This window comes from Apteryx rowi, unplaced genomic scaffold, assembly GCF_003343035.1.
Source record: "Apteryx rowi isolate R43461 unplaced genomic scaffold, aptRow1 scaffold_329, whole genome shotgun sequence".
NCBI lineage: Eukaryota > Metazoa > Chordata > Aves > Apterygiformes > Apterygidae > Apteryx > Apteryx rowi.
Window position 1 is genome coordinate 375,956 of NW_020449741.1, and position 19,280 is coordinate 395,235.

Consider the following 19,280-nt stretch of genomic DNA (forward strand, 5'->3'; position numbering starts at 1 on the left):
CTCCCCTTGCGAAGTCCCCCTCCCCGTCTCCCTCCTCCTCCCCGCGGATGAGCAGCCGCTCGCCAGGCAGGGGAGCGGAGTGGCTGCAGGACCGCAGCAGGCAGCCCAGGCGAGCCCACGAAGCCGATCGAAGCCTGTCTTCCCACGTGAAAGAAGAAATCCTCAGGCTCCACTCTGGCAGCATCGGCTCTGCAGAGACGGATTGAGGAGAGGGATTTTTGAAATGCTTTTTATTGAAAGCAGAACAATGTTGGAACTACCTGGGAGCTGTTGAGCAGCGTGGCTAAAGCAGGGTGCCACTGGCACTCCTTTTCCTCGCTGGGAGCCCCGCAAGGTCGCAGGGCAGATAAACAGAACCTCTCAAATCTGGAGCTTCTCAACCTGATAAACGAATAAACAAATTGAAAAAGAAGGTGCAACTGTCGTAATGTGAACAAAGTTGAAAATTGCTGCCTTTCAGACTGCGCGGGACTGACACGGCCCTGACCCCCACATCCTGGCGTGCTGTGAAGTCTCGTGGCTCTGAAGCACTTCTGCGAGTGCTGGCCAACTCCTTTCAATGCCTTAAGAATGGAAAAGCTTCTAGAAGTTGCTTAATATAATGCCTGTGTTCACAATCCAGTACAGAATTCACTGCCGTGCAGCCAGCCAGCTCTGCCAGATCTGAATCTACATAAACTGCAAGGAAAGCCGCTCTAGTAGAGATTGAGAAAGGGTTATTGTGTTTCAAACCGTAATTGAAAAAGGAAGCGTCCCTGAACATCGATGTTTTCAGAGGGGTCTCAAAAGCACTGTTCACCATCTAACATTTTTAGCAATTTCTACTGCCCTGCCTTGCAGTAACACGTCTGAGTCGCGAAGCTGCAGCTGGGTGAGGGAAGCGGTTACTGCTCCCCAAGGCTTGTTGGCCCTCTTCTGCTGCAGGTTTCCTCCTGCCCCTCTGCCCTCTGGGCATAACAGCATGTGTTTATACTCCCCCCCCCCCGCCCCTTAGCCTGATCCTGGAAAAATGTAATGTAAAGTGCAGCATTAAATAGTACATTGTGAAATGAAGGTGGGACACCATGTACATTCTTGTCAACAGCCTGGAGAGGGAGCAGTGAGAAGTCAGGTGAGAGTACCTGCTTCCCCGGGCTCAGCTGCGGCACGCTGACCCTAGCCCAGATGTTCAGGATGCACAAGAGTTCACATCAATATAGTTAATAAATTAAAAACAAATCTCATTTTAAAGCAGTTTTGTCTTAGCAGCTAAGTTACTTAGCCAACAGATCCCTGTTCACCCAATACATATGGAGAAACCATTCAGAAATTGTCTGGAAGCAAACGCTTTTATTTTCTAAGGTTTTTTTTTTTTTTTTTTTGAGAGAGGATTTGAAAATATTTGAATGATACAACCCTATAATTATTTTTCATCTATCAGAATTGCATCTACAAATCTGGTCATAAATTCACTACTCCTCTATGGGCTTGGTTCATTTTTAATCCATTAACAGATCAAGCTTTAAGTACTTTGAACATCTTCATACTTTCACAGCAGTGCAGCATATTTGTTCGGTTTCTTTTTTCCCTCTAAGTGATTGATCATATTTCTATAAATCTCTGTTTTTAAATGTTTGAATGTAAATAATACACTGGTGTCTGCCATTGTTCAAAGAAATTTCCGAACAAGAATGACCATATTTTCATTTTTATAACCCATGGTTATTTGTTGTTATTTTAAGCCTGTGATTCAGCAGCAGGGCAGATGGTGAGCATATACAGATAATACCAGGAGGGATTTACCTTTAAGGTAAATCTCTGCTACCCTATAGCACACCTGTTTCTGCTCACTTCTTGTCTTTGATTTTTGTCATTTATCAAAGTCTGAGAATGTATTTTCAGAAGAGCACAAACTTTGTTTTCCTGTTGCACATATGAAAATATGGCAACTGTATTTTACAAACACTGAACAAAATGAGTCTAACCATTCAAAACCTAGCCACATTGTTTCCTCTTTCCACACCAGTTATTTGGCTTTAGAATATTCCACCTCTTTGCTGAATTCAATCAACTTTAAAAAGAAAGCATATTCCTCCTTAGAGGTGCTAGGCTTTGAGTCTCAAGTGGTCCAGGTCCTCTAACCATTATGGCGCTAGCTTGGGGTTTGAGATATGATACTTGAGCAATTCTGCGCATTACCTATGCAAACTCATACAAATCAATGAGTTCGCATTTAAGGCAGCATTGCCCCAGGCAAAAAAATCTCTTCCTCTCTCCCAAATTGCCTCTGGTTATGGCCTCAGGTGGGTGGGGAGCTGCAGGTGGGAACTGGTGTGGGTGAGCTGAGTGGATCAGTTCACTGCCAGGCAAAATGTAGGAGGTGGCACTGGGACCGGTGACAACATTAGCGTTAGATCAGATCAGTTTATCCCTCAGGTTATGGCGAGGTGATGCCCTCAGAAATGGCTGCATCATTTTAAGTCCATGTTGTCCCACCGTTGGAGGGGACTGCTTCATCGCAGCTGATTTGCGACGTTCGGTTTTTGTGATGATGGGAATTTAAACCCTGATCCCTGCTTATAGGGGAGAAAGGGCAGCAGCACTTCAGACATCAGCCCACCCAGGTAATAAGCCAGCATGGAGAGTATCTGAGGAGCAATGTGAGGCAGCAGTAACTGGTGTTGTCTGCAGTAATTCAGCAAGCACATTAAGCCTTATTTCCCATTGCACATTTCTGGTGGATGATCTTGTCTGCAATTAACTGTTTGCTTTCTTCCGTGCCAGAAAGTGGTTTTGTTCAGTGATGTTTAATGACTCCACAGGAGTGTGTATAGTAGCTTACAAAGCATTTTGGGACGTTCTGGGTGAGAAATAATTATCTAAATGGCATTTTATTTTCAGAGACTCAATAATTAAGATTAAATCTTAAAATTAAATCTTAAAATTAAAAATTAGATGACTAGTTACTTCCATACTGAATTTGACCATTTAGTACCTATTAAATTCTATTTATGTTTGTTTATGCAAGGCATAATTTCTTTTTTGTAAGGTTTTTTTTTTACGGGTAAATGACTTTTTATCATTCTGTTCAAATAATCACAATGCCTAAAGCTGTGAAATCGTGAACTTCGCAAAATAAGTGGTTTGTCTCAAGTTGAAATTAAATGAATAGGTTGCATCAAGTTGAAAATAAATGAGTTTTGCAAAGATCTAGTAAAGTTTTGTTTGATTTTTAAGTTACTGTAATCCAGACAAGAGTGTACATAATTAACATTTGCAAAATCGCAATCCTTGTTGTTAATTTTCCTTAGGAAACAGCTCCTGCTTTGTCCCATCCTTTTCCTTTGCATAAGGCAGCCAGGAGCAGCACATAGGCAGCGGGTGGAGGATAGGGACAGGGTGGTGCCCACACTCGCAGTATTTGTCTGGGCCAGCCCAGGCACGGTTTACATTAGGGTAAGTCTCATAGTAAACACTTAGTGCTAGACTAGCACATCCACTGCGTTCCCAGTTAGCTGAGAATCCACTCTGAATTTCTTTGTACAGTCTATTCATTATTGTCTTGAGTCTGTTTCCCTTTTTCAGCTAATCTATATTCAGTTGAACCAGTCGTACTTTTGCAGAGATCATCTGCCCTCAGAAATAGTCTTTGCTATGATCTACCCAGGCCTGGTTAGCTCCTGTCTGAGGATAATTTCCCTTTATGTCTCAGATACGGAAGAGCCTTGAAGCTCAGTGGCTCTTTTTGTACCACTTCTGTGATACAAAAGTGAAGCTTCCTTGTCCACCCTGTGTTTGGTCAGCAAAAGTCCTCCCACTTGTTCAGTGATGAAACTTTGATTTTAAGCCAAGATGGCCTTTTTTGATGGCCCGGGCTGTGTCTGAAGCCTGAGGTGACAATCACCCATTCCAGGAAGACCTGTTCGTTAGGGATGTGGCCCTGCTTGCGTTGACGTTAATGGCATGGAGAGGCTTGTTGAGTTCAGTGGGAGCTGTATGGGAATTGAGCTGAATTTATGCACTGCTTTTGTCTCTTGTTGACATGGGGAAAGCTATTCTGCATATTTGCACTGATTGTAGCAGGAAAGTCTAGCCACTTGTAAGTATTACATTACTGTTTTATATCATATAGCATCATAGATATTATCTCTCATGTTAATATTTGCCTTTGCATTATAAGGTAGTCTTTTAAATCAGAATGCTTGGTGTCCTGTTCAGCAAAGTGGGACCCATGCTGCAAAGAGAAATTCTGTTTTCTCCTGGTCAAGACATTTCAAGACACGAAATGGAATGCGAATATGTGAATTTTTCATTAAATAGAGGGCAAGAGATTTTGTAGTGGGGTGCTTCAGCCATATAAATGTCTAGCACTTCTAAATAATGCTCCATTTACTGGATTTTTTTTTTTTTAACTTTTGGGGCCAATGAAGAATATATAGTAACAGAAGGTGTAGTGAAATCAGACTGCTAGATGTTACAAACAGTTTCACAGAAAAACAAATCCTGAAAGATCAGAAATATAGGAAGAAAAAATGTTTCATCCAGTATGTGGTTATACCTGTGTCCAGGTTTATGAGGCATCAACGTGCGCTTCAGTATCCGTAACGCTCTTGATGGGGCTTGAAGCTTGGGGAGGTTGTAGTGCAGCAACAGATCATTTATGAATGTGCTTCATGGGTAGGCGCAGATCTCCTGAAATAAAAGGAGGAGCGCATTCTTATGGCTCCCGTTGCCCTGTTACTGCGTCTGGTCTTCATTAAGTTTTCAGCTTTGGCTGATGAAGTACAGATGTGAGCTAGCTTTCCAAAGGGGCAAGAAGAACGAGGGGGATGGGAAAAACAGGAAATTCTCAGCGTATGAGCTGGGGGGAGGGTAAATCATTACTTGGAATTGTGTATGTGACCGCGAGGCTGAAGCTGAAATGGAAAAGTCGCTGCCTTTTACGGATGTAACGACAGATTCGTCTTTCTTGCTACACTTACAACTGTCAAGAGATTAACTGTGGTGCTGCCTTGAAGCAAGCGTGTGCTGTACCTTCTGCCTCTTGGTTCTTGACCTGACCTATCTGACTTGCTGCATTATTTTATGCAGCACTGAATTTTGCTGCACGTTGTACTCTCAGTACGTATTCCTGAAGGGCAGCAAACCCATGTGCAGCTGCGCTTCAGGAATGTTACTCTGGTATTGGAGGTGTCACCCCACTAGCTGAAGAATGCAGCAGAGAGATTGTGCCACCTGAAGGACAAGGCTGGTATTCTTGGGACACAGAGAAACATGGAAGCGTTTTACTGATATTTCACGGATCATTCCGTTATCGGAACCAGTTATTTGCTGTTTGCCCGCAGGCCTGCTAGCTTGTGCAGCAGCTGACCAGAGGCCTCAAGCTGAATGGCCTGCAAAGGAAATCTCTAAGAAAGCATTTGTCATTATAAGCAGTGCTTGTTCCCTCTAAGCAGCCGTGCTGCGGAGAGGCTGCAGGAGCCTTTTCAAGATGAAGGTGAAACTAAGGTCCTGGCTGCCTTGGGCAGCTAAAATCCCCTGGTCCTTCTGCAGGAATTGCGGGAGGATGAATCCCAGCGTCCTGGGCTCGTGCCAGTTTTGGGAACTCTGATTTACTCCGTGTCCCCCTGTGGTTTCAGCGAGATGCGGTATGTGCTGGTTCCCAGCCTAGGCTCGGCTCTGGTGTTGTGGTGTTTGGCAGCTCTGTGGTTTGCCCAGGCTAGTTGTGTCTCTCTTAGGTAGTGAGACCGTCTGAATTCTGTATCGTAGTTTCTATTTGTAAAGCACTTAGGTTCTTTTGCATTTCACATGATGTTGTTACACTAGTGCCTTCTTTAATTTAAAATAAGATATAATAGATTTTTTAAAAGTATGTAAATAATAAGTACATTTATAAATATATTGATAAATACATGATAATCTTTATATACCTATGAAGACAGTCTTTGCAAGCAAACAGCATGTCACTGTGTCAGAAACACTTGAAGTTTTTCTTATCAGCGGTAGATAGTGGTATATGGAGTGTGGTGTTAAAATGGATGGTCTTTGCATTTGCAGAAATACAAAGCATTTCAGGTTAGTTTTGCAAATGGTTTGGAGTGGAGGAAGAAGTGGGATGGCGGAGCTCTAGTTCCTCAGAGCAGAGGTGCATCTGGGTAGTCCATGGCACCCGGCGTGGGTGCCCGGGTGGCACACGGGCAGGGCTGGGGCTAGGAGCAATATGAGAGGGACCTCTGGGGTGACAGCAGCTCCCTCTGGGTTTTGAACTTGGCAGGAGCCATTGCCTTTAATGAGAGCAGAAAGCTGCCAATAGATGATGAGTAGCATCTTCTAAACTCTTCCAAGTCTCTGCATACTGTTATCTTTCAGCTTTGTATTTTAAAATATACTATTTGGCTCATTTCCTTTCAAAAGTTTCCAGGCTCTGTAGTCTAAACAAGATTTCTCTTCCCCTTGTCTCTGTTCAAGTCCCTGAACTCTCATCTTCTCTTTGCATCGAGGGAATTGCAAGCTGCAAGCTGTCATGGCTCTTAAAAATTAAGATTTTGATTTCCATTAAGAAATTTGCTGTTTGTCAGCTTGACAAAGTGCAGCACAGGCTCATATTCCTTTAGCCAGAGTGAAATAGCTATTGGCAGCTTCTGGCATGCTACAGAGTCCAGAGAATTTATTTCTATTGCTTACATTTCTCCCTTAGTGAAGCACAGCTATGTGCACACACACATCTTTTATAAGATTTGACATCTTTTGCTAACAACAGAACTTACTCTCTTTATCAAAGCCAGGTATGGTGATAACATCTAACATGACCAAAATGTTCTTTAAAGGTGTTTTTCCAGCTATTTCTAATTCTAGATATGGTAGTGGTTTGAATAAAAGAAAAGAGTAATTCAAACCTTTCAAAAGTTAGGAAGGTTGCACCTTCTGCTGATATAAATCAGCATTTCTGTATTGAATGGAGATCCATAGTCTTACCCACAGAAGGATGCAGCACTGAAGTTTCGGTAAGGCCTTCCAAGTTCAGAAATGGTTACGTTCTGTTTCTGTGCTTCTTTTGGCTTCTCCGTCGGGCAGGGACTTGGATATGTCAAAACTGAGCGAGAGGAGGCTGTGTTTGAACCAGATTCAGTCTGGACATGCAGATATAAGAAATTCAGTAAAGCACTCAAACATGTATCTTGCTTTTTTAAACAAGCAAAACTTCTGAACTATCTGAAATTTGCCCCTGATTTATTACTTTCTATCCTATTTTATGTTTTCTGTATTGTTTGGCCTTAATGAAGTGTATGTTTAAATGTACGTATTTACATTGACTTCTACCTGAAAATGTTGTAGTCGCATCTGGTAGTTGCAGATAAAAGATAATCTCGCTGTAAAGTAGATGGGGAGAAATAGTTTTGCTCTGTCCCTGTCGCCAGTGTTTGACAGCACGTCGCGTCCGTCTGCTCCGCTGCTTCCCGGTTAGTCATTTTCCCCTGTTTGTGCGGGTCTTTCCCACAGCCACTGCGAAGAGAAAAACATTTTAATCATAGGAAAACGTGACTGTCAGCCCCCTCCAAACTGAAAGGGGAGCTGGGTGCAGGTGCAGGGCCTGAAGTGCCATTCAACTCTTTTTTTTTTTTTTTTCCCCTCCCCCCCCCTCTGCTTTTATCACTTAGGTGCTTGTTTTGTGTTGTGGTGGTGCCTGAGGAGTGTAATTGTGTGGACTGTACCTCCAGTGAGGTACATGCGCTGAAAAAAAGCACATTTTGAATGCTCGTGGTTTTTAGTCATCGAACATATTGCATTTTATTCTGAAGAGCTTTAAATGTGAATAGAATCCATGTCAATCTTTGCTAGTCTCCCCTGTACCCATCAGCTCTGTTGTGGCCCCGCTGTTTGGCAGTGCCGTCTGGTGAGACCTGGCACTGCTGCCCGGGCTCGCAGTGCTGACGTTCACTCCTTCAGTCTTGGCAGGTGATTTTTGCAATGTGAAGTGTAACTATGCTTTTAAGATTACTCGGAGCCCTGGGGAATTCCAATTTTGAGCATTGCGACGCTTTTCGTGCCATTTTTTTGTGCAAGTTTTAAATTAGAGCACAATAGTTTGGTCAGTTATTTCTGGCACATCATTCCTTACTATTAGTATAACTGGTAAGCCCTTAATAGCTGTTCCAAGCTTGAAGCACAGGAGACAGGCAGTAGCAGGAGGACATTTTCAGTGTAATGTTTATACAATTTGTAAGAATTTTCTCTTAGTACTTTTTCCAATTCCCACTGGCATGGGACTATTATTAATGTTTATATGTTGAATGATGCAACTGCATCAAGAACCTATCGATGGTTGCATGATATATGTGCAAATATAACTGCTTTTGTTTAGACATCAGTGTGAAACAAAAGCCCCAGTACATCCTTAAGGCTGTAGACGTTCAGCTCCAGAACTGACCTTTACGTCTGAGGCTTATTTCTGTTCCTCCAGTAATCATGCATCCTACTGACTGCTTTCTCCTTCGCACTCCCATTTTTCCTTGGATCTGCTTAGTGCACAAGTCTTGAAGATGGCACCATAACACTTCTCCTTTTCTTTCTTGTTTTTCATAGTGAGGCAGTCTGGGAGAACATGGCTCGCATGTGTGTGAAGACTCAGAGGCTGGATGTTGCCAAAATCTGCCTTGGAAACATGGGTCATGCAAGAGGAGCCAAGGCGTTAAGGGAGGCTGAACAAGAACCTGAGCAGGAAGCCAGAGTGGCTGTGCTGGCGATTCAGCTGGGCATGCTGGTAAACCCTGTCAATCATGTGAATCCTACAATATCCACTCAGTTTGACTAGAATTAAAAACTGGCCATTTTTGAAGAATCTGAGAGAGATGCAAAAACCTTGGAGAGGCATAAAACCTACGACCTGTTATCCAAGGAGTAATGAAGAATGGTTCTGACAATTATTTTCCTGAAGCTGAGTTTTTATCTTACAGAAGTAGGGGTGCCCTTCAACATTTTATGACCCAGTGCTGCACAATTACTGTGTCACACTGAAGAGAGGCTTACTCTGCAAGCAATGCCAAATTTCTAGAGGCTCACCAGTCCTGTGAGCCCTTTACTTGTTCCATGATGACTAAATGAGAATGAGCAGGGCAGAATCCGATGCCTGGAAATAACAGTATCATGAACCATAGCAGCATAAGGTTATAGCAAATTATTTTTTCAGTCTTCTTGACTGCTGTACAGAATATGTGGAGGAATAATGCTGCTGAATGAAAGAAACATCTTAAGAATGGTGTATGTGTGAAACATTAAATGTTCTAGCTTATAAGGTTTTCTTCTTGGGGTATAATTCTTCCAAGCTTAATCATTCTTGGTTTAGCTGGATAAAAGGAAAGATACACTTGAATATATTCTAGCTAAAACGTTTTAACAAGCATGTTCTAAAGTTCAATGTGAGAAATGCAAGTTTCATTTTGACGTTTGTTTGCAGAGTGAGAAGCTGCAGTTGTGTTCTGCCAGAGAGTGAGAGCTAGCTTAAGACTTTTCAGCAGCATCGGCCAAAGTGAAGCTTCCTGTCTCAAGGCTGGGGAGCTGGGTGGCTGGTGGGATGGAGAGCTAGGGGAGCTCGGAAGTCAGATTTGCTGCTTGTGCTATTCCAGGCACAACTGCTCCCCTATACTGGCCCAGATTTCCATCCCAATTTTTCCCATACTGCTAGCAGTAGCAGATAGTGGAGCTTGACCGGATTCTAGCACAGACAAAGTTTGCAATCAGACTGGTCTGCCATCTCCTCGTAGTCCACTGCACCAGATAACTGTTCATTGTGCCTATATCTAGAGTCCGACCTTGTAGTGAATACATACCAAAATGGAACTTGACTTTTCTACCTGTCTTTATTTTAGTCTGAATCCACTCCTTTTGATTACTGTACTTTACCGATCTTGTGGATTGAAAACTGACTGGAGCACTGTCAAGATAGTTGAATGATAAGAGCATGTATTTTGCTAAGTTAGCCTTTATTTAATACCTACATCAGTGATCTGAAAGAAAAACTGAAGAGATTTTTAGTTTGGGAACAGCAAAAGATAAATACATCCAGGCCGAACATTCAGTGGGAGGGAGAAACTGGGAAAGCAGAATTGATGAAATATCCCACAGTTCGTAGAAGATCATAAATTAGACACAAACTGGCAATGTGATTTGACAGTAAAAATGGCCAAATCTGTTTGGGGCTGTGTTTGCAGAGACATCACATCCTGGAGCTTTGATTTGACAGATCTGTCTATGCATTTGTTGCAGCTGCTGCTGGAACATTGCCTTCAACCCTTAAGTATCTCATTACCAGAAAAAATGCTGATGAACTGGAAGAAGTTCAGAGAAAATCAGTGCAAATTGTTAAGCTCTTGGAAAGATTTAATGAGCAAGGAAATCTTTAAAATAGCCAAATGGCTAGAATTTGGCTTTAAAAGGTATTTAGCAATCTACAGCTATTTTAAGAGTATAAATGCTAGATAGGTAGAGGAACTATTCTGAATTAAAGTGAAGAGAAAAAGGAAAATTCAAACTAAATATTTGGAAAAGCTTCTTGACAGAGAAAGTTAGGAGGCTGAAAAGTGGTAGTATCCTCTTGGATATTTAAATCTACCTGGAGAGATGGAGGGCAACTCTAGCAAAACCAGTGTTTTGTTGCTTTTTTCCTCTCCTACAGCAATAGCATCGTAGGTGCAGGCATATTCCATCTCTAATTTCTATGGTTTTTTGAATTTGAAACAATAAGACACAGAAACTATTTTTCTGTCTTGGACAGATAATCTACATTTACTAAATATAGTGTTCAGCTGGACAGTAGTTGGGTGGGGCAGGAAAATGCTTCTTCCACACGAGTACCTCTCAAAGTGTAAAAATACTAGTTCCAAATTAGCTCACCCAGCATAGGCGAAACCATCCTGTTCTAATTCTGTCTGAAATTAATAGCATTTATCCTCAGGAACGGCTGTCGGTTGTCCAAGAACAGAATTCCTACCTCTGAGACCTGCACTGAGGCCACAGGCTTCCCCTGGCCCTTAATACCTTCTTGCCAAGAAACCTACTACCCAGGACCTTCTTCTGGGTTGACAGACTTCACCCCTTGGGTAGGCAGTGTGGCCCTTAACTGTAGCCCCACATGAGCACATCTTCCCCTTTCTGAAATTGTTTGACATCCCGATCAGTGTTCAACTGTTGATAGCTGCTCGTGTCACCCCCAGCTGATATTGCACAGTAAATGCCAGGATCTGAGTGCTTTCCTTGTTTTCACATAAACATCCTGTTTCCAAGTAATGTGCTATTCCAGGCTATGTGTATTTAGTTGATTAACACCCCCCCACCCCCCTCTCTGAATTATTGCTACTTTAGATGCATTACAATGACTTGTACTAATAAATACTCAGAAGTGCAGTGTCCATTGTGAATTACTGCTTGGATGGACACCTATGAAACTCCCACAGGAGCTAATGTAGTCTTTGAATGCTTTCCCTTCAGGAGGATGCGGAGCGACTATACAAGTCTTGCAAACGCTATGACCTCCTGAACAAGTTCTATCAAGCCTCAAACCAGTGGCAGAAAGCCATCGAAACAGCTGAACGACACGACCGGGTTCACTTACGCACCACTTACTACAACTATGCTAAGCACCTGGAGGCAGCTGGAGAGCATGGTCTTGCACTCACCCAGTAAGTGCCAGCTTATGGCGCCATTACATATAGAGGGGATTTGGAGCCTTGTGTTTCTGTGAAGACTAGAGGCAGATTAAGGAGGATGTCTGGTGATGACTACTAATAATTAATTAAAGTCTTTTCCTGTTTCTAGTGCTTTCTATCTCAGGGAGTGAAAGCATTGTTACAATAAATTCCTAATAAAACTAAGAGTCAGAAAGGTTAAGTGTCTTCTCAGGGGCCACTTACTCTAGTGGAACTCCAATAATATCTGATCCTGTACTTGCCTCTGTAAGACCACTGCCCTTTTCCTTCCTTTTCCATGACAAAGCCATTTGTTATTTACTGCTCCTGAGAGTCCCAGACACAACTGGTATGGCAGAACTTAGTCTGACTTGGGTGCTTCTGGTGCACATGGCCTCCAGTCCTCTCCTGTGACTGATGGGTCTGTAGAGAAGTTAGTGGAGGTGATTTTTAATGTGTTGTACTTGTTTAAAATCTTGCTTTTTGTATGATGAAGTCTTACGCTACCTAATAAGATCACTTCCATTCAAAAGCAAAGCCAAGCTCTGGTATAATCAGACCCATGAGATGATCCAGGTTGTAGGGGGGAGATGAGGAAAGACTGTAGCGGTAGATGGCTGCATAAGTGCAGTGATCTCCCAGGAGTGGAAACAAGATTGAAATTGCATTGGATGGTAGAAGGACTAAGCGAGATAAGGAACCCACAGGGTTTTTGCTACCCTTTCAGCCAGATTCAAAGGAATGCGCTTAATGTTTGAGGATCTTTCTGGGATATACACTTGGAGCATCACTGGCACTTTGTATTTAAAATTCTGTGATCACATTGCCTCCCTAATTCCAGGTGCCTTGCAGGAGCATTGTACCTTTCATTTTTGATGGTGCTGGCTGGCTGCAACTGGTCTTATGGTGAACTGAGTAATACAAATGAAGTACTGTTGTCAGTGTTGTCACTCTATAGCTGACAAACAAAATTAAATGCACTTACATAGGAAGTGAGATACTTCTCTTAAGGTAGTCATTTCACATCTAGTATGTTCTTCTTCTATACAGTTACGAGAAGTCAGACACACACCGGTTTGAGGTACCCCGAATGCTCTCTGAAGACTTACAAGCCCTGGAGAACTATGTCAACAAGATGAAAGACAAGTTAGTGCTATGCTCATTCCTTCTCCTGAATGGGACTTTCAGGTCTGAAATACATTTTGTGAAGAGAGCAGGGAAGGAGTAATATGAATCCTCTCAGCAGCAAGTTCAACCCCTGCCTTATCCATTATGATCCTTCCACAGCTTTCCAGGATACATGCTGCATCTCACCACCACACTCCTTTGGAGTGCAGACCTTTGAATGTCACTCTTGATTTTGGATAAAGCTTGTCCATGTTCCAAAAATGTACCTAGTCTTAAGTCCAACACCTCCAGAAATGAGTAATCCATTGCTCTGGTAATTATTGTTACTGCAATTAATTTTGTTGCTTTTCTAGGAATCTCTGGAAGTGGTGGGCCCAGTATCTAGAGAGCCAGGCAGATATGGAATCTGCACTCAAGTACTATGAACTGGCTCAGGATTATTTTTCCCTAGTGCGTGTGCACTGCTTTCAGGGCAACATTCAGAAGGTAAGGCACCCTTGCTCCCCTCTGCTTCCAGAGAATTTTCATTCCCAGGATGCATATGGGCACAAAGTAAAGATATATGATTTTCCTTTCAGGCTGCTGAAATAGCAAATGAAACGGGGAATTGGGCAGCATCATATCACTTGGCCCGCCAGTATGAGAGTCAGGATGAAATCAAGCAGGCTGTACATTTCTACACCAGGGCCCAGGCATTTAACAATGCCATTCGCCTGTGTAAGGTATGGGAAGATGTACATTTATGTCCAAAAACAAAGTAGGACTCTGTCTTTAGGTAGCATACAGAATGAAATGGATACGAGTTTGTACTCATTTTCTCTTTCAAGTGACTTGCTCATACAGCCCAGCTGTGAAGATGCTCCTGGTTTCTCCCTACACCTTTTACAAAAATATGTCAATAAAGGGATGGTTGTAACGGATTATTTCCTTGTCATATATCTCAACAGAAAAAGCCTCAAACAAATTATCAGCTTTCCAGCTCAAAGTTATTTGGGTTGCTATAGATTTTACATAGAAGATGGCTGATGGGCTACTGTGTGACAGTATAAAGCCGGAGGCTTGATAGAATTGTGATATCTGTTTGCTGCACACCTAGAGCCATATCTTTGCTTTTGAATAGGAGAACAATTTAGATGATCAACTGATGAACCTGGCTCTTCTGAGCTCTCCAGAAGACATGATAGAGGCAGCCTGCTATTATGAGGAAAAGGCAGAGCAAATGGATAGAGCTGTCATGTTGTACCACAAGGTAAATGACTTAGTAAAAATATCTAACTTTATATTGAAGCAGTTACTACAGCAGAGGAGCATTAAATAAACTGCAGATTTGACTATGCACTATTCATCAGTCATAAACCCTGGTGGGCTCTTAATTCTCTAGGGTATCCTGTAAACTGATTCTGCAGTTCTTATTCTAATCTGTAAAGGGTTACCCTTAACTTTGCAGGCAGGACACTTCTCCAAAGCACTGGAGCTTGCCTTTGCCACACAGCAGTTTGGGGCCCTACAGCTAATTGCTGAAGACCTGGATGAGAAATCAGACCCAGCTCTGCTAGCCCGCTGTTCTGACTTTTTTATTGAGCATGGCCAGTATGAGAAGGCAATAGAGTTGCTGCTAACAGCCAAAAAGGTAAGCTCTTGCTTTGTGGTCTCTCCATACATAGGTGAAGAGGAGCACAGCAGGGGAGTACATGCACGCACATACGTTTATCTTCGTAAACAGATATGCGATGACATTTTTAAGCCGTAAAGTTTCCTCTCAAAGTGATGACTCACATGATGGTGTCTCCCTGGCACAACTCTAGAAATGAATCCCTGACTTTGTGTCTTTCTTCTCTCTAAACTAACGTATTTGGAGATGAGGAAATTGTAATAACATCAGTCAAAAATCAGTGCTGTCCCTCCTGTCACAACATCAATGTAGTGAAGCCTCTTCCTTTCTTGCCTAAACTTTCATGCATTTCTACCTTGCTCTCCTTATTGTGCTGACAACTCAGCCCTACCAAAATGCTGGGTGCAAAAGCAGTCTTATACCCACTCATTTTTTCATAAGTTCCTGTGTCTTACTTTCTCCCATGGTTAACAAGGGTATAGTAGCCATTTTCTGGGTTAAAAGCAAATAGCTATTGTATATCCTACTTATAATTTGTTTCTAGAGCAAAACTTAAAAAAAAAAAAAAATCTTTTAGGTGCCTAGCTTTAGTCTATGTGCATTTACTGAAAACTTGACTATATTAATCATACCTAATAAATCTGCTTTGTATGTCTCTGAAAATGTCACATTCAGAGAGCCAAAATGGATAAAACTTCAGTGCCACAATAATGTCTTCTAAGAAAACAGGTGAGAAATGTTCTGAATTGAACAACTGCATTCTTGTTGAACAAAGTGAGACAGTATATACTTCAGTGTGAATTGATGTCAGGGCCCTTCACCACCCAGTGCTCTTGATAGAGAATCCACTTCTTTAACCACATTTTTTCTGCTAGAATTTGTGCCATTATACAGCTAGTATTTCTGCAGGTTACACCACACATTTGCAACAGCTTATTGCTTTCTCACTTCCATTAGTACCATGAAGCCCTGCAAGTTTGCCTGAAGCAGAATCTGACCATCACAGAGGAGATGGCTGAGAAGATGACAATCTCTAAGGACTCCAAGGACCTCTCTGAGGAGTCTCGGAGAGAGCTGTTGGAACAAATTGCCGATTGCTGCATGAGACAAGGCAATTACCATATGGCAACCAAGAAATACACTCAAGCAGGAAACAAGTTAAAGGTCAGTTTGGATAGGCAGAAGGAAGCTAAAGAGGCTGAGCATTTTATCTTTAGAAGATTTTGCAACAAAAGAGTATTTTGAGAAGTAAATCTTGGGACAATCTTCATACAACAGAGTATCCAGAAAAGGATTCCTGGCAATCTCAGTGCGGTTGTATTCATGATGGGTTTTTTTCTCCTCCCACTGCTAGGCTATGAGAGCTCTGCTGAAATCTGGAGACACAGAGAAAATTGTGTTTTTTGCTGGAGTCTCCAGACAGAGAGAGATTTATATCATGGCAGCCAACTACCTACAGTCACTGGATTGGCGCAAGGACCCAGAGATTATGAAGAACATCATTAGCTTCTATACCAAAGGCAGGGCCCTTGATCTGTTGGCAGGTTTTTATGATGCTTGTGCTCAGGTACATCCCCCTTTTGTGATTCTTAACGGTGTTTTTGGTTTGCTAGCTCTGGGAACAGCATACTCATCTCATTTGTCGTCTTGCAGGTGGAAATTGATGAATATCAGAACTATGAGAAAGCACAAGGAGCACTGACAGAAGCATATAAGTGCCTTTCAAAAGCAAAGACTAGAAGCCCTCTGGAACAGGAAAGCAAAGTAGTGCTTTTGCAAAGCAAGATGGCCCTGATCAAGCGATTCATCCATGCTCGGAGGTGAATTGCAGTATTCAGAACATGTAGACTAATGACTGATAAAAATAGCATCCAGGAGGAAAAGTTGTCTGGATTAGTACCCACAGTTTAATAAATAATGATGTGGAGAAGACTTGCTTCTAAAAGCTGTTGTTAGATTTTTGTAGTAGGGAAGCCATATGTGATTTTAAAAGTGTTGCTGACATTCAAGACCAAAAGGTAACCTTAAATATGAGTACTTCTGTTGATTTGTGAAAGCGTAGCTATTTTCTGTTCACTAACATACCAGAAAGGTGATTATGAAGCACATGGAAAATTTTTGTACTATGTGCTTCACATGACAAGCTGAATGCTCTCCCCTAGACTGTCAATGGTTTCATTTTGCTCTTTTACTAGAATTCACTCTGAAGACCCCAAAGAATCAGTCAGACAGTGTGAACAGCTCCTAGATGAACAAGATCTTGACAATACCATCCGTCGTGGCGATGTCTTGGGATTTCTGGTTGAACATTATTTGCAGGTGGAGGAATTCCATATGGTAAGTTAATTAATTCATAGCACAGTCCAAAGAAAGCTTCCAATCCAAAGGGCCTGTACTTTATATACGTCAGTGCAGCTTGGCATAGTGTGCTTATCATGCAGGAAGACATTCCATAGTAGAGAAACCTACAGGAGCTAAACTGCTTGGCAGGGTAAGGTATACTTAAGGACATATTTCTGAATTAGTGTATTTTTAATTTCATGGCATTGAAGGGTAAAGAAAGCTCACAGGACATGGAGCATAACAAACAGTGGTGGCTCCTTAAACATTTCCTATTAATAGAGACAAGAACACAGGGGCCTGGCTGCCTTTCTCAGCAACTACACTGTACTTCATTTGCCACCTGGCCAAAGAAGAAAAAAAGAAAATTTTAAAATTGCAATCATTTGAGGAAATGGTGAGTCACTTCTTCAGAGCAGGAAGTGCCACACACAAAGGGTTTGGACTAAAACGTAACCTGCTGCTATTATGAAACTGGCTGATGTGAAGCACTAGATTCTCTAACCGTGCTGATTAACCTTACTTGTAATGATGTGTGTTGTTTTATGTGATATGTATCACATATGTGATGATGCTTCAGCACTCAAGACTCCCTTCTTTTTTAAAAGAAAAAGCTGGAATTGACACAAATCATTAAGAAAGTTCATTTTGTTAGCAATGGCTGTGACTCCTGGCTACGCATGAGCTCCCTTCCACCACTGAACTCAAGTCATCCATGGCGGCTGCTTTTCATCCTTTTGCTGGAACTGGTGTAAAGATTACGCTCTCTGTAACAGTGATCTCTGTGCATTACTTCAGGCTTACCGGTATCTGGAAGAGATGCGAAAAAGAATTCCAGGTGTGAACCTGACCTACTATGTGACTCAGCAGACCATTGAGGCAGTTCACCGAGGAGCAGGCATTCCCTTAAGCCGAAACCTGGTTCCAGAGCAAATTCGGCACAGCAGTATGGAGAACAAGGAGGTGGAAGAAGAAGTGGCTGATGAAGTGGAGGACCCCTGACAACTTACGCTTACCAAAGGCAAAACTGACTTTAACACTAGGTCATTTCTTCTGTCCTCATTAGGGGTCATACATCAATCAACTCACTGCTGCAGCAGGCTTTTGGTTCTTACCAAGAAATTTATTTTTTCTGCTTGATTGTACAGCAACAGTTATATACTATTTCAAACACTAAATACAAAAACCCAAATGTATATATCCTGTTTTGAAGTTGGTTTTAGTATTTTAATAAATTTGAGGAAAAAAGAAAGAGAACTGCATATTGTAACTTCAGGCCTTATATATATATAATATAGAGAAGAGTTCTGTAACTGAAGTGGAAACCTCGTGTTGACAAAATTTTTGAGTACAACTTTGATCTGCTAATGTGCTAACATATTTGTCTTTCCTTAGAAGTCAGAACTTCTGAAAACAATCTCTGGCCCCTTTGAGTATGAGCTTGGGTAGAAGTCAGACTACTCCCCTACTGCAGGAGGAGGAAAAACTTCCCCATCCCAAAGCTTTTGTATTTAAACATCAAAGGGTCATCTAGAACCTCCACACTTGCTTAAAATTACTTGCTGTGAAGCTTCTTTTCCAAACACCACAGTTACACTAGGCTGCTCTGTACTAGTCATATTTTAGGATGCAAGTTTCTTCCCTGGCACAACCAGGATTAGCCATAAATGGGTAGTGAAGCCCAACATAAAGGTGAGCGAAATCTTGGTTGCTTTAAGCCTGTAAATACATTTCTTTCATGTGACAGGATAACAAAGCCCCATGCACACACATTTTGTACTAACCATCTCTTCTGCTTAGACACAAAGTGATTTTTTTCCCCCCTGTTTTGTGACTTAACTTCATAGTCACCCCAAGTTTTGAAGTATTTAAATTCTGTTCTTTCTTGGGGGAGATTTTAAGACCAGAATCTGGCCATTAGTTACCCTTTAATAGAAATTTCTTTTGGTACTAAGATGATACAAAGAAAATTCCTGCTTTGTTCTCTCCTAAACACAGTACAGCTCTAGAAATTGTCTCCTTTAAGGTTTGGCACATTTTCAGAACTGCACTGTAGCTATTCAGTGCATATATCTCATCAGTGGTATCATTCCTGATAACACGCCACCCCTTCGAACAACAGGCCAGTAACTATTCCGCCAAATGCTGCATTGCTAGAAGACACCGGAGCCTTTGTTATGGGCATACCATAGATTTAGCCCCCCCAGGAGGTAAGTGGCTGGTTCCAGCCCTCCTGTTTTTCTGACAAGAAATCTGCTATGAGATCTTCTCTGTATTTTTAGCAGAGCACTCAAACCTGCCAAGGTTATAAATAGCTGGGGGTGGGGGCTGGGGGAGGAGTGGGGAGGATGGCAGTGCTAGCCTACCTTCCTGCATCTGTACACTCCGTACCGGATAGCAATAGCTCACTAAATTGGCCTCCACTACAAAGTCCAGATGTCAAGTCAGGTTCTCTGGCTTCCAGCTCTGCACCCTTCCCCCTTCTTCCTCTTGTCCAGCCAGGTGACTGTTGAAGAGGCCCCAGCAGTGCCTACAAGCAT

At 42.2% G+C, this 19,280-nt stretch overlaps 1 protein-coding gene and 1 long non-coding RNA gene across 4 annotated transcripts in view; one reads left to right on the top strand and one right to left on the bottom strand.

The window, feature by feature from the left end:
* IFT140 (intraflagellar transport 140) overlaps nucleotides 1–19,070 on the top strand; it is an 85,161-nt gene extending 66,091 nt beyond the window's left edge. Inside the window, exons 19-32 of one of the 2 annotated variants that reach the window (XM_026071634.1) lie at nucleotides 8,563–8,740; nucleotides 10,243–10,412; nucleotides 10,931–11,075; nucleotides 11,464–11,654; nucleotides 12,711–12,806; nucleotides 13,142–13,274; nucleotides 13,367–13,510; nucleotides 13,909–14,037; nucleotides 14,236–14,418; nucleotides 15,358–15,564; nucleotides 15,755–15,967; nucleotides 16,054–16,220; nucleotides 16,596–16,737; nucleotides 17,539–19,070. In XM_026071634.1, coding sequence (XP_025927419.1) covers nucleotides 8,563–8,740; nucleotides 10,243–10,412; nucleotides 10,931–11,075; nucleotides 11,464–11,654; nucleotides 12,711–12,806; nucleotides 13,142–13,274; nucleotides 13,367–13,510; nucleotides 13,909–14,037; nucleotides 14,236–14,418; nucleotides 15,358–15,564; nucleotides 15,755–15,967; nucleotides 16,054–16,220; nucleotides 16,596–16,737; nucleotides 17,539–17,742 — 2,302 coding nt within the window. In that variant the 3' untranslated portion in view covers nucleotides 17,743–19,070. The remainder of the gene's footprint in view (nucleotides 1–8,562; nucleotides 8,741–10,242; nucleotides 10,413–10,930; nucleotides 11,076–11,463; nucleotides 11,655–12,710; nucleotides 12,807–13,141; nucleotides 13,275–13,366; nucleotides 13,511–13,908; nucleotides 14,038–14,235; nucleotides 14,419–15,357; nucleotides 15,565–15,754; nucleotides 15,968–16,053; nucleotides 16,221–16,595; nucleotides 16,738–17,538) is intronic. The other variant, XM_026071636.1, reaches the window with a different exon arrangement.
* LOC112968904 lies at nucleotides 30–8,552 on the bottom strand. 2 transcript variants are annotated; one of them, XR_003254494.1, is made up of 5 exons: nucleotides 8,408–8,552; nucleotides 7,300–7,482; nucleotides 6,955–7,109; nucleotides 4,538–4,671; nucleotides 30–189 (listed from the first exon to the last, which is right to left on the bottom strand). It is a non-coding gene; the product is annotated as an uncharacterized LOC112968904 (long non-coding RNA). The 2 variants fall into 2 exon arrangements; XR_003254493.1 differs by having other exon boundaries at nucleotides 30–381.
* Nucleotides 19,071–19,280: the final 210 nt, after the last annotated feature.